Source organism: Rosa chinensis, chromosome 6 (assembly GCF_002994745.2).
Source record: "Rosa chinensis cultivar Old Blush chromosome 6, RchiOBHm-V2, whole genome shotgun sequence".
NCBI classification, from domain to species: Eukaryota; Viridiplantae; Streptophyta; class Magnoliopsida; order Rosales; family Rosaceae; genus Rosa; species Rosa chinensis.
The window spans coordinates 60275755-60288802 of record NC_037093.1 but is presented as its reverse complement, the minus strand read 5'-3'; the positions used below and the strand labels follow the sequence as shown (position 1 = coordinate 60288802).

Here is a 13048-nt window from a genome sequence, read left to right as displayed (position 1 = left end):
TGTTCTCTGACAAGCATCACTTTTTCTGTGATTTTCAAAATTTAGACTGATTTCTCCAGTCTTTCTGCTTTCATAAATTTTTTCTTTTGTACTTTCTGGTGGTTTTTTTGGACCGGATAATTTCCATTAAATAGGAAAAGTTACTTCATCCCAAGTAACCTTGTGAATCTGATGTGAATGATTCTTCTGGCTGATGAGGAATCCAGTAGTAAGACCTAAGATATTTGATATCCTTGTCTTAGGTTCTACTGTGGTACTCATTAGTTTATAGTATATTCTGTATACTATTGCAAGTTCCAGCATATCTTCTTTCATTGATATGCCGTCTGTCTTGACTTTCAGTCTTAAACAGTGAGCTGCATCTTTCACGCTGGTTGAGAAATTTGGGAAACAGTTAAAATATGTCACTTGATTGCATAAAGATGTTTCAAGTGTCCCCAACAGACTAGCTTGAAAATCTGTTAGTCTATTGTCTTGTAAGACACATAGAACTGAACATTTTATGCCTTCTCGGGCAAGAAGTTTTATGCCAACTTGGACTGCTCCAATGTGCATAAATTGGTAATTCTTTGTTCTTGCTTGGGCAACTTCTTCAGGAGTGATCATCAAGAGATCTGTTTCTCCTGTTGTAGAAGGGATTGTAAATTCCAATAATTTTAAATGATGGCTATCCAACAGATCAAATTTTTCCCTTTTGTAGATTTGTTTAAAATCTAGCTTTGGAATTGCAGAGTTTTTTTAACTCCTGTTCAATTTCAGTGTATTCGAATTCTTTAGCATTTAGGAGTTGTATTCCTTTTTTCTTGCCGAAGATGCTCATCATCTTGATATCTCTTGCTACCAAGTGCTTTGGTTTTTCATACCTGATACTAGTCAGACTAGTAGAAGGTTCTAGAAAAATCATGCTTGGAGTAGGATTCTTCTCTGGTTTTTCTAATGGTTTGAATCCATTAGTCTTCTTTGGTTTTACAGGAGGCATTTTCTTATCCTTCAGTATATCTTTCATAGAATCTAGCATTTCTCGCTGTTCATTGATTTTTCTGCCAACACTTGTTAGCTGCTCTTCTTCCCTTTTAGGAAGTTCTTTGATATAATCTATTTTGTGCTCTAATTTTTCTAATTGTGCGATTATATCTAGTACTTTTTCTAGATGATTTTGACATCTAGATACTTCTTGTATCAGGTTCTGATGTTTCTCATCAGAAGATTTTAGTAGAGAATTCAACTTCTCTAATAGTAATTCAAACATTGTCCCCATTGGGGATTCCCCTTTTGAGCTCTTTACAAGCTCCGATACCAGTGATTTGCGGATCTAACCAATGCTCAATGCTCAAATAATCAAGAGGTTTTTGTTCCTCGCGGAGAATATATTCAAGATCTCCGATTGATTTTTCAATTTTATAAATTCTCTTCTGGATTATGAAGATAATATCTCAATAATTGGGAGTTTCTCTTTTCAGTTTTGACCTGTAATCTTTTAACTTTCTCAGCTTTTCTTTTTCTTCAGCTAATTCTTTATTTGTATTTTTGCAAATAGCAATCAATTCTAATCTGTCTATGATCGGAACTATGAATAGTGAAAACTTAACTGTTTTCCTTCGAATAGAGGATGAATTTTAACTGCAATTATAGTCTAAACAAATAAATTCAAGATGAGTCCACCACGTTTCATCAAAAGAAAAAAGAGAGGGAAAGAAAACTATTCAAATTAATAGTAATATGCAAAGATCGGAGAGAGAGAGAGAGATGAAGGAAGGGTACTAATGGTATAAACATTAAGTGAAAAGAATAGTTGGGAGAAAAAGGAAAAAACTTTTGTGTGAATGGGGATAAAAATAAGTTGGTGGAGTGTATGAGATGTATTTTGGTATTTTGTGGGTAAGTGGTCATTATCCCTAAAAATTAAACAATATTTTTTCTTTTTTGGAAATTAAGGGGTGTGAATCCATTATCAAATCTTTTGTCTTTAAGGATTAAAAGTTAAACAAATTTTTTTTTTTTTTTGGAAAATCAAGGGAGTGTCAATCCTTTAATAAAGATAGAAAGAGGCATACAAAACACAGTAACCCACTCGCAGTAGGTCCATCAAAATCGAGTTACTGCTAGAGATTCTAGAAAACAGAAAACCCTAAGTAAAGACACACTGGACAACGATGTAATTTAAGTAATCAAGTAGCCTGACACTACTAGGAAAAGAATTGAGTCAGGTTAACTTCAAACCCTAATTTATCCATAAAGCTTTTCGAACCTCCTTGTGCAGAGAGGATTACCTCGGAAGCACTATCCACCTGAACATAACACTCAGCCTGTAATTGAAGCTTCTTCTTCCTCACCTTCCGAGGGGGCTTTTGATTAGCCTCCTTCAACTTCACTTTATTCATGCTTCCTCGAGGACATCCCGGCTTGCGTTTCTTAGTAAGAGATACTACAATAGCCCCTTCAAGTGAGGGCAAACTTTAGAGGGATTAAAGTCAATTTGCACGAAGGGAACAACCTGTTTCAACCTCTTAGCATAGTAACCAAAGTAGACTCAGCTGCATGCTTAGCACCTGTAATCTGTAAGGGTTTAGTAGAAAGAGTAGAAAATATCGCCTTTACAGAATCCGTTCCAGTCCGGGGTTCTGACCTGGCCACCATCATTTGCACCGTCTGCAGCTGTGTCGTATGCCCTGAATCATTCCCCATATCCACCACTTGAGATATAGACTTGAAGCTTGAAGCTTCCATATATCTTTTCCTCTTAGTTGAGAGATTAGGAGAATCCAACATAATAATAGCTATTTCAACACACTCTCTACAATTTCATCCAACCCCGGTAGACGGTCTAGTTCCTCTACATGTAATTGGGTCACAGTAAGTCCTAGTCTTCCCCTTTCTTGTGGGGGAAGAGATAGGTTCTAAACCCGTCCGCTTCCCTAGATCTAAGGCTACCAAGGGAACATTAGCCTGAGGGGTATCAACCATATCTGTCACACTAGTGTCAACTTCAACCACCAACATATGTCAAAAAATATACCAGTCGCACTAAATTATACGTATTACACTGTCACACCCTATCCGGGAAATCTGAATATATATATATATATATATATATATATATATATATATTCCGAGTAAGGATGCGAATAGCTCTTAGTTGTCAAAGACAAGAAACACTTTGGCAAATAAAAACTATATAAAAAAATAAGAATCAAAGATGACTTGGTTATAGAACACTTTATTACATAGGCCTGTTTTTACAAGATAAACGAAAGCAAGATAAGCTTTATTGTACAAAGATAAACTAAAGCAACAAGCTAATAGTTTATTTCTCCTTCTCCTAGATCCAGATTTCCAGAATTTAAGTTCTAAAAGGGGTCATAAAAGGGGTGAGCTTAAAGCTCAGTAGAGCAAACCTCATACATATAATTTAATGATGGTGTAAGACATAAAATAACTCCTTAATCTCCAGTTTTTAGTAATCTTGTACTAATCTCGGTCACCAGTGTCATCTTGCCAAACAAAAGATCATTTTATAAATAGTAATTGAAAGGGCTTCTCTCCCCAAGTGTATGTACAATATGCTGACATTGCTGGTCCCTTACAAGTATTAGACTCAACTACACAACTATTTTCATTCTTTCTTAAACCTAAGACGAGATAAAAACAATATTATGATGATGAACTAGGCATATATTTTACATATCATAAACATTCTGATCAGCAGCAAATATCATTCAAAAACATATTAATAGATATATAGAATCATACTTGAGATTCCCTAGAACTTCCTCTACCTTAAACCTGGTTTAGTAAAGTTGAGACTTTGTTTCTAGACCTCTAAAAGCTTGTTTATGGACTTTGTTGTTTCCAGAGTCTATATTGTTTTCTGTTCTGTTTCCTAACTTGTGTTTGCTTACTTCAGGTAAAGACCTCTTTTATACTAGAAGATGTAATAATTAGAACCTATAGGTAGACTAGCCACCTCTTGTGGTTGGAAGTGTATAAGCGTGTGTTTCCATCAAGCTACTAGCTAGGTGATACAGCAGTTAGATAAAACAAAATAGCATTCCAGAAATTTTTTTTTTCTCTCTAATATGTTTCTGTGCATGTGTTGCAGATTTAACACACACTTCCAGCCAATGCAAACTCAAAAAGAAGGAGCACAATTAACTAAGCATTTGCTGCAAATGGTAGTTTTGCAAAATGTAATGACAGCAAGTCAAGGAAGCTATAAAGTACAAATCTTAAACAAGCAATTGATGTATTGTGGCTTATGGAAACAAGTATTAATGTAGATATAGTACTTTGCAGCTATCTATGTATCCTTATTGAAACCATGCACAATCTATATTATCTTTTGCCTTTCATTCTTTTTGACACTGACGGTATACAGGTTAATGTTTGATTTTCTTTGTACGAACCAAGGACTCGTTGACTAAAACAAATAAGTTCAAAGATATTTACATATATATAGCTATAACATAATTTAGAAGTAGAGTAAATTAAACTTATTAACCAAACAGAGTTCAAGTATTAATTGAATTAATTAAAAAGAATAAATAAAAAGAAACAGTGGTTAATTTTGATAATTTTCTCATATTATTGAATTGAATAATGTTGGGTGAACTAATTTTTCGGTAATACAGGCAATCTATTTTGTATGACAACTCATGTAGCACAAAACTCAACCAAATCAGAAGATTTTATTAAATGCATGAACGCATTATTAATTATAAGAAATATAAAACTAGACTAGTGTGACTGTCAGTGTGAAGTAAGAGCTCCTGGGGCCTTAAAATGTACGGTTCAATTTGCAATTTAACGATTCTTGATTTTAGATTTATTCTTGAGTGAATTAACGGGAAATGGTTGCGGCCTTTGTTTACTATGTGTGTAGGCATGGTAATGATTAATCAGATCCCAAAGAAACCAATAACAATTCGTAATCTGGTACGCTTCTTAATACAAAATTGCAGTACAAACTTGAAAGCCAGAAAGCAGAATTCGTGACAACATAATCCTGTACAAAATCGACGTCAATATTCCATGCATCATCATAACATATGTACATAACTGTTATCCCGGGAGCAAGAGTTCGAAATAAGGAAACGAAAACACAAGAATTTACTGCTAAAACATTGACCCTAAAAAGAGGGAACGACGCCGTAGCGGCAGAGACGTTCGGCTTCGATCTCCGCTTCTGTGCGCTTAGCGAACCTGCCTTTGATTCGTGGTCTCGTCTCCGCATAAGCTTTTCGCGATGCGTAACGAATCGTCTTCTCGAACTTTCGGTTCTTTCTCTTCTCTCTGTACCTCAACACCCTAGCTTCCCGATCCGCCGATGAAATCTGAACCGCCGGATGCGATAACTGATCGCCGATCGACTTGGGGTAGGGATCTGACATCTCCGTCAGCATGTTGCCATCTGGCACGACGCTAACATCCATAGAGGATGATGATGATACCTGAGCAGCGAGAGACGTACTGTTAGATCAAATCGATAATAATTAAGCAGTAATCAATTCACAAAGATCGAGAAAGGTAGCTTACACTCTGGCTTAAACAGTGGCCATGGTAGCCATAGATGGAAGGCTTGGATCCTGGCAACTCCATTTCAAAGGTTTGAGGCTGGACGGTCTTGCTTTGCACAGGGACCACTCCGTCAGTACCACTACTGTTCTGCTCCTCCTGAGTTTGAGCTTTCGGATCCACTCCCCCGTAATCCAGATCCAAATACGGATCCATGTCGGAGAACACGTACTGCCCCGAATTCAGATCCTTAGGATTTGGGAGCAGCCACGAAGCAGCCTCGGCTTCCTCTCTGCTGACCTCAGTCGTCTCTCCGTCTCCGTCTCCGTCGGACAAGTATCGGTCGTCGAGGAAGTTGACGGCAGCATCAGATTTGACGGCGGTTGAGTCGTCCGAGTTGAGTGAGTCGTAGAACGGGGCCACCGGGACTCTCTCGTGCCGGCGGCTGAGGGGGTTAGCAGAGTGGATTTCTCGGTCGCACGTGACGCAGAGGGTGGCGTCGTCGGCCTTGCACGTGACGTGGGCGGGAGCCTGCTCGCACACCTCGCACAGCCAGACCCGGGCGTGGCGCGAAGCCAGCTTGTTGGCCGCGTGGATCTTTGTGTCGCAGTTTACGCAGAGGAAAGCGGAGTCTGCTCGGCAGAACAGAGTCGCCGTCGCCGATTTGCACGAGTCGCAGAGCTTCGATGCCATAGCGCGCTCTAAGCTCACCGGGTTTCCTGCACTGTAAAATTGTGTCTCTCTCTTTTCTCTCTCTCTCTCTCTCTCTCTCAACGTTTCATTTTGTGTTATGGATGTGTGTCTGTCTATCTGGTGGGCCACAGATATCCAAGGAAGAGCCAATGGTGGAGTGACACGAGGAAGAAGCTTAGCCAAAAGATGGGGGGATTGCCCCGAGTGAAACATCGTGCTGTCGAATGTCAGTTTCGGTGGGACCCATGCGTGATGGTCTTCGTTTGCTACATACAGGGTCTCTCTGTGTTGGCAATGTCGTGCGAAGAAATTGGGGCCAACGACCAATAATGGTCGCGAGGCGCATCATCTGTGTCCCAATAGACTCGAATTTGAGTTTAGAGTGAAATTGGCAGTTATTTATGAGTAAATTTTTAATTGACATGCGTGTATGGGCAGGGGTGTAGTTTGACTGGTTGGCAAGCACCGTTCGATTATTGTCTTTGAAGTAATAATGACTTTGCATGACGCATGGAAATGACGCATTCTTCAAAACGCTTAGTCCTTGGCTCTCATCATGATATGATATCTCCATTTTATTGTCCTTTGATGAGTGTTTTTTTTTTTATCAAACAGATAATATTCATTGATCGTCAAAGTTAGAACGACGAAACTTATATTATATTCTGAGATCAAAAAAAAAAAATATATATATATATATATATATCGATAAATAGGCACACTCATTTAAAACAAACGAGCCTACACAATGAGCAAAAATTAGGTACAACTTAACTCCCAAAGCAAAAAGTCAATCGCCTAGAAAACTCAGCTGTTATACAATTGAACTATCTAAGAATCAAGTAAACCAGATGTTAGATATCAATCTTGTAGGCAAAAACAACTAAGAAAAAGTAAATAGAAAGTAGCCACACCGAGCCTAAGAATAATTCAATAGTTTTTTTATTATAGTTTTCTGAGTAGTTAACTAGAAGAAAAAAAAAAAAAAAATCAAATCACAATTTTAAAATCATACTTAATAATTTCAGTTTGGGTATACGCTCGGATTATAGACGGAGCCAAACCTAATGTTTGAATAAATAAGCTGACTCAAGCACGGCATGAATAGACTGGGCTAGCTCTTTTGCCGCCTTCATATGACTAAAGGAGGAGCTAAACTACCCCAAACTCTTCTTAGACTCAGTTTAGAATAGCTTAATTTAAATCAGAAGCATTAGTAACTTTTAACTTATGAAATATATTTTTACTAAACACATTTCAGAACTTCACTTCTATAAATAGCAGTTTAATGATGTAATTTTTGAAATAAATATTTATTAAATTTTACCCAACACTTTCAAGCAGTTTTTGACACAACATAAACTGTACCAAACTGGGCAAATACGTCTCATTATGTGTAATTTTTTTTTCTTTTTTTCTTTTAAAGATTGTGTGTAATTTCATATAGATGTAATTTAGCTAGAAGGGGAGCTTACTTTAACCAAAAGGAGCTAAGCTACCTACTTCCAAACTCTTCTTTGCATGAGTATATGTGTTTTTCAAATTAGAATACAGACATTCCGTTGGACCATACTCAACATATAAATGTAGACGATACTCTTATCCAACGAAGTAGCACTTTTCTCATCCAAAGCAAGAAAAAATAAGACCAAGGATAAAAACTAGTCTCTGCGGTCAAAAACCTGAGGTTTCATTTCTAAAATACTTTTTTTTTTTTTTTCACAACTTAACGTATATTTATTAATTATTGAATCAGAAAGGTGAAAGAACCAATAGGATCTTCACATCACTGCTAAGAGAAGAACAAAAATCTCAACCAGAAAATTTTTGACAGCTTAATATCACTCTGTTAATAATATCACCCTGTTAATGATGAATAAAAAGGGACGAGGGAATCTTCACATCACAACTAAAACTTTTACTTGGACTTATGATGAGTATAACGTTGAATCCCGTAGATATCAACAATCCCAGGAGGGAAGACGGGATCGGTAGCTGCTCTAACAGCAACCTTCGCTACAGCAGTAACATTCACAGGAGGAGTAAAGAGAGGTCCCACTAGTGGCAGCTGGTTCAGAGGTCTTGTTTGTTGAAATAACTGCAGTCATTTGAACAAGAATCAGCTTAATATAATTTTCTGATATAAAAAAGAAGAAAAGCTTAATATAATCTTTCCTTGCTATAGGCAATTCACTTCACCAGTTGCACTCCGTTTTTAACCAAATACAGTGGTGCAATTGGTAAAATATATAGCATAATGGAGTGCCACAATCATTACCCTTTGGAAAAATAAAGTGAATATGAAAGTTAATTGTTTAAAGTTTCTTAAACTGACAATTCTATCAATCATGAAAAGAAACACAAATCTCAAACTATAAGAAATGGCTGATAACAGAGGTAACTTGCTCAACGATGATTTTGAGAATATATTGATATTTCAAACCATGTTCGCAAAGAATAGGTGGCCCTTTTGGGTCAATATTTTTTTACCAGAATTTAAGTGGAACTTCTAGCAGGTTCTGGCATAAATGGACAACTGTATGTGGCATTACTATATATATTATATTAAAATAATTATCAAATTACCATCTCCAGAGGAGAACCGATTACACCAAGAGGTAACTTTATGCTCCCAACACTTCGAGTCCCGTAAATAAATCCAGGCCTCAAAATCACTCCTGAAAGGATATGTAAATCAACTTAGTGCTTTAAGAAGATGATTTGTTTGGAATTGCAGAGGCAAGATGTAGAAATTGCCACACAAAAGTTCCGCATAGGTATTTTTACATGATGGGAAATTCAATTATTGATATCTCAACCAAAATTCTCAAGCAAGCTTATCAACCTATATCACGGCTGAACTGCTAGGTATAAGATGCTACTCTAAAACAGTAAGAAAGCTTACCTCCATAAGGGAATTTGGTTAGTATCTCTGTTTCGGCAGCTCTCTGTATTCAACAAGATCCAATAAAGAATCTTCGTCAGATAACAATAGGATAACACAAGTCATCATCAAGAAACTTGTTATGATAATTCTTACTACTGTCACACAAAACTGACCATGCAGTGGTAAAATCAAGAAAGCTAAAGCTCGGGACATTTTCTTGAAAATAATAAATTCTGGCACGCTGTGACCAAATAAACTAACATTACATTTTATAAGTACCCCGTTACTTTGAAAAGAATACTCCCATAAAAAAAAGAGGGAATATTCTAGACCAAAAGAAAAACACAAAAAGGAATGTTGTGAAAAGATCATGAATAAGAGAGAAACATTCAAAGCATTGAAAATTTCATGTCCTTATAAGGTACAAGTAAACTCATAGACAAGATACCTTTCCCTCATAATATCCTCGCAGCAAGTAATTTACCAAGCCAAAATCAGCAGCAGAGACATACACAAATCTTTTCACACCTATCATTCAACAGAAGACAATGTAACACCAATACCAAAGATGTTGCCAAATAGACAAAGCAATTTTTAAACATATATGAGTATGTACCATGCTCAGAAGCAGCTCTAATTGCATTGATGTTTGCAGTCCCATTAATCTTATACATGTAAGAATTGGAGCCAAAGCCACCAACACAGGATATCTAGGACAAGAAACTTTAATCAGAAGACAAACCAAAATCTCCCCTGGGAAAAGCAAAGTAAAAACCTTTCCAAAATCAAAGCAGAGCTTCAGTCCTAACAACTAATATCATAATCACAAATTGAACCACAGACGGAGTTTTTTTGGGGGAGTACAGGAGAACCATATATCACATGGATACAGGGGGTGTGGGTGTGTGCATGTACGACATGGATAGCAATGTATCTGTGTGTGCATGTACTTATTGGCTAATGGGAATCAAGTAAAACAGGGTATTAAGGGACTGCATACAACAGACGTGACACCGTCGAGAGCATCCTTCCATGAATCAGGTGATAGAAGGTTTCCTGGAAAGGGAGATAATGCTTAGAGGAATTACACAGACAAAAGAATGAGCGCATCAATAAACATACTATGCAAGAAAGCAAACCTTGGTACCAGGTCACATTGTTAGCCCATGAATCATGTAACTTTGACCTACCAGACCTGAGAAGCAAAATAAGAATGTGTTAGAAGTAGGATGGTAAGCAAAATCAAACAAACTAATCAGCTAAATGAGGATAGCAGAAACTGCTCAAGACAACAGAATGAAAATAACAAATGAAGTTAAAATTTTTGATCAATGCACCAAAAAGAACCAGCATTTCCTAAAAAGAGTATGGTTTTGTGAAAATCTCCAGTTATGATTCCTGCTACTAACACGAAGCACTCTTATTACATTGTTTTCGGATATATACAATGTCTAGTACATCTGTCTATATGTCATTCACACTCTGCATAATATATATAAATAACTGATTGGTAGACCTTCAACTATTATATGGAAACCAGGATATCCATATAATAACCTATTGTTTTAATCAGTTCAGACATTAAACCAACTTTATAGTGACAGTATTTTCTTCTTAGAAAACATTCAGATAGCTTGCATACCTAAACTTTCCAATACTAGTGAATAATTCTTCAGCATCAAATGGAGGGGAAAGGGTTATACCTGCTAAGGCTAGCAACAGACAGTCCACGATCTAGTGCTTCTCTACAAATATGTGAGCCAACAAATCCATTTCCACCCAACACAAGTAACTGAAGTAAGAAGCACACAAATAAAAATTAAATGGTAGCTCACTAGCAAAACTATATAGCCTAAACAGCAAGACAGTACCTTCTCTGTTGGAGGAGGGGGGGCTTGAATAGTCTCTGCTTCCTCAACTTTGAAGGGCTCATCAACCTTATTAGATTCGCCTGAGAGATACCTCCCATTTATAGGTGCAGTCATCATACTACATTTATGGAAATGAGAAAATAAGAACAGATGATACCATACTAGAATATATGTCTTGGATAAGAAGGAAATACGATTCACCAAATCTAAGTAAAGATATTATCTCCATCAAACATTATATACTAAGAACAGACATGTTTATACAAATAAATAAATGATACCAACTGATTTAATCCAAAGTATAAACTTTATAAACTTTAACTGCACAAAGAACATGTGAAGCAAGCAAGTAGTTGAACATTTACAATCCACTAAATTATTTACGTTGGGTTCCAATAATCCATTACATCTCGACAATGATCCTTTAAACTATCGATGCTAGAATCTTGTAGCACTGGGGAAGATAATTTTTTTTTTTTTTTGGTTAAAATACCCTTATATTCCAATACCCAGAAATTCAACAGAGAAGAATTCCCAAAAACCTTACTTTAATTGAAACTTAGCTCCAGAGATTCTTTTTAGGGTTTTAGAAATTCCATTACTTTCCCAGTCTTCGTCTACAGCCAAACAATGGATTATGTTCATCCACAAGAACAAATTAAGAACCACATTCAATGCCCAAAGAAACATTTATATGAGAGAACAAATATCGACTCGAAAAAAATAAAAAAAGCATACAAGGGCCTGGGAAGTGATGATCTTGATTGGATCAACCGCGACACGACCGTCCTCATTTGAAATTTCCGTTTCCACAATCCCTGTTTTTTGCAGATTTCTGTGATTCAATTTCGCCGAGAATGCCCGGAGCACAAGTAATCGGAAATGTGTAGCTTCTTCTCGCAGAAGACAGGTTTGGTAATAGAGAGAGAGAGACTGCTTGAGAGAAAACAGAGTCTACAGATGGCGCGTAAAGGCAAGGGACATGTGGTTCGTTAACGGCCAAGAGTACTAGTTCGGAGGAACTAAGTCGGGGTACCACGGGGACTCTTTTATTACGAGAGCGGTCCTCGCAGTTTACAAGTTACTGGTGGAGGGAAGAAAAATACGGAAATTATTTTACACACCGACGGTGTAAATGACCCAATATTTATAAGATGATCTCAATTCTTGATATTTATAATTAATAATTTTATTAATAACCTAAGAGTGTATTTAATGTAATCCAATCATCCATTTATGTCAGTGCAATGGCACGGCGGTGCACTGAATCCTCCCCCAGAAAAATATGAAAGCTTATTAAGATTTTGTTTCTGGTTTTCATTTTTATTAGTAAACAAACATATGCGATACTGCAAGATAAAAGTAATCAAGTTGTCCGATAATAAAATGGAAGACTTGTGAAATAAGATTTATCGAAATTGTTTATTACGTTAGCTTACATATATTGTATCAATTGGTCGTGTGGGTTCGCAGGCTTATTGCTTAGGCATCGAATAGTCGGCACACTCTCCACATCAGTGATACATCAAGAATTTCTTGTGCTTCAAACGAATTCCTGTATTTGCTACCCATTGTAAAGGAATGGTGCGTCTCGTTGACCATTTCCTTCCTCGACCCATGTGGTTAGGGGGAGGACATCGTAGTAGTGTTTAAGTCCCTTGCATTGGCATGCCTTTTGGTGTGCATCTTGCGACAGATGCGGACTGGGTTGTGACAAAATAGTATCAAAGCCATTTCCCAGTAGAAAGTGTGTGCCGACAAGAGCATTGGGCCCCTAAGGGTGGATTGTGCAATCCCACATCGCCCGAGGGAGAGGAGGTGATATGCCGTATATGTGCAGACTCGCCTCCTCACAGTAAGACGTGTTGCCCAAGAAAAAAACCATGAGGGTGGGGCCTAAAGCGGATAATATCTTGTGATGCGGACTGCGTACTGCTGGGCATAATTAGTGATGACTTAGAGTCACCTCCTATCGTTAGAATCAAGGTCCAAAATATCAAGTATTGAGGATATATCGATGGTTCAAAAAAAAGGAAATTTTGATGGAAATATCTAGAAAATTTCGATATCGGTAAATATTTGAAAA

General features: G+C 37.1%; 2 protein-coding genes across 2 annotated transcripts; both read right to left on the bottom strand.

The window, feature by feature from the left end:
* Window positions 1-4907: 4907 nt before the first annotated feature.
* Window positions 4908-6286, bottom strand: LOC112173717 (zinc finger protein CONSTANS-LIKE 4). Its single transcript, XM_024311398.2, has 2 exons — window positions 5533-6286; window positions 4908-5447 (listed from the first exon to the last, which is right to left on the bottom strand). Exons 1-2 carry the CDS (start codon window positions 6202-6204, stop codon window positions 5127-5129), a joined length of 993 nt encoding a protein of 330 aa, XP_024167166.1. The 5' UTR covers window positions 6205-6286; the 3' UTR covers window positions 4908-5126.
* A 1623-nt stretch (window positions 6287-7909) lies between these two features.
* Window positions 7910-11974, bottom strand: LOC112174703 (uncharacterized protein At1g32220, chloroplastic). The gene is made up of 10 exons (XM_024312499.2): window positions 11701-11974; window positions 10963-11080; window positions 10795-10883; window positions 10231-10286; window positions 10092-10147; window positions 9708-9801; window positions 9540-9619; window positions 9110-9152; window positions 8791-8882; window positions 7910-8302 (listed from the first exon to the last, which is right to left on the bottom strand). The coding sequence occupies exons 1-10, from the start codon at window positions 11754-11756 to the stop codon at window positions 8123-8125; spliced, it is 864 nt and encodes a 287-aa protein (XP_024168267.1). The 5' UTR covers window positions 11757-11974; the 3' UTR covers window positions 7910-8122.
* Window positions 11975-13048: the final 1074 nt, after the last annotated feature.

Coding starts and splice junctions, on each gene's coding strand:
- LOC112173717 (XM_024311398.2), bottom strand. CDS start 6,204: ATGGCATCGAAGCTCTGCGACTCGTGCAAATCGGCGACGGCGACTCTG. Junction 5,448..5,532: donor GCCACTGTTTAAGCCAGAGT/GTAAGCTACCTT, acceptor CTCGCTGCTCAG/GTATCATCATCATCCTCTAT.
- LOC112174703 (XM_024312499.2), bottom strand. CDS start 11,756: ATGAGGACGGTCGTGTCGCGGTTGATCCAATCAAGATCATCACTTCCC. Junction 10,287..10,794: donor TCTGTTGCTAGCCTTAGCAG/GTATAACCCTTT, acceptor TTTGCTTCTCAG/GTCTGGTAGGTCAAAGTTAC. Junction 9,153..9,539: donor GAGGATATTATGAGGGAAAG/GTATCTTGTCTA, acceptor TGTTGAATACAG/AGAGCTGCCGAAACAGAGAT.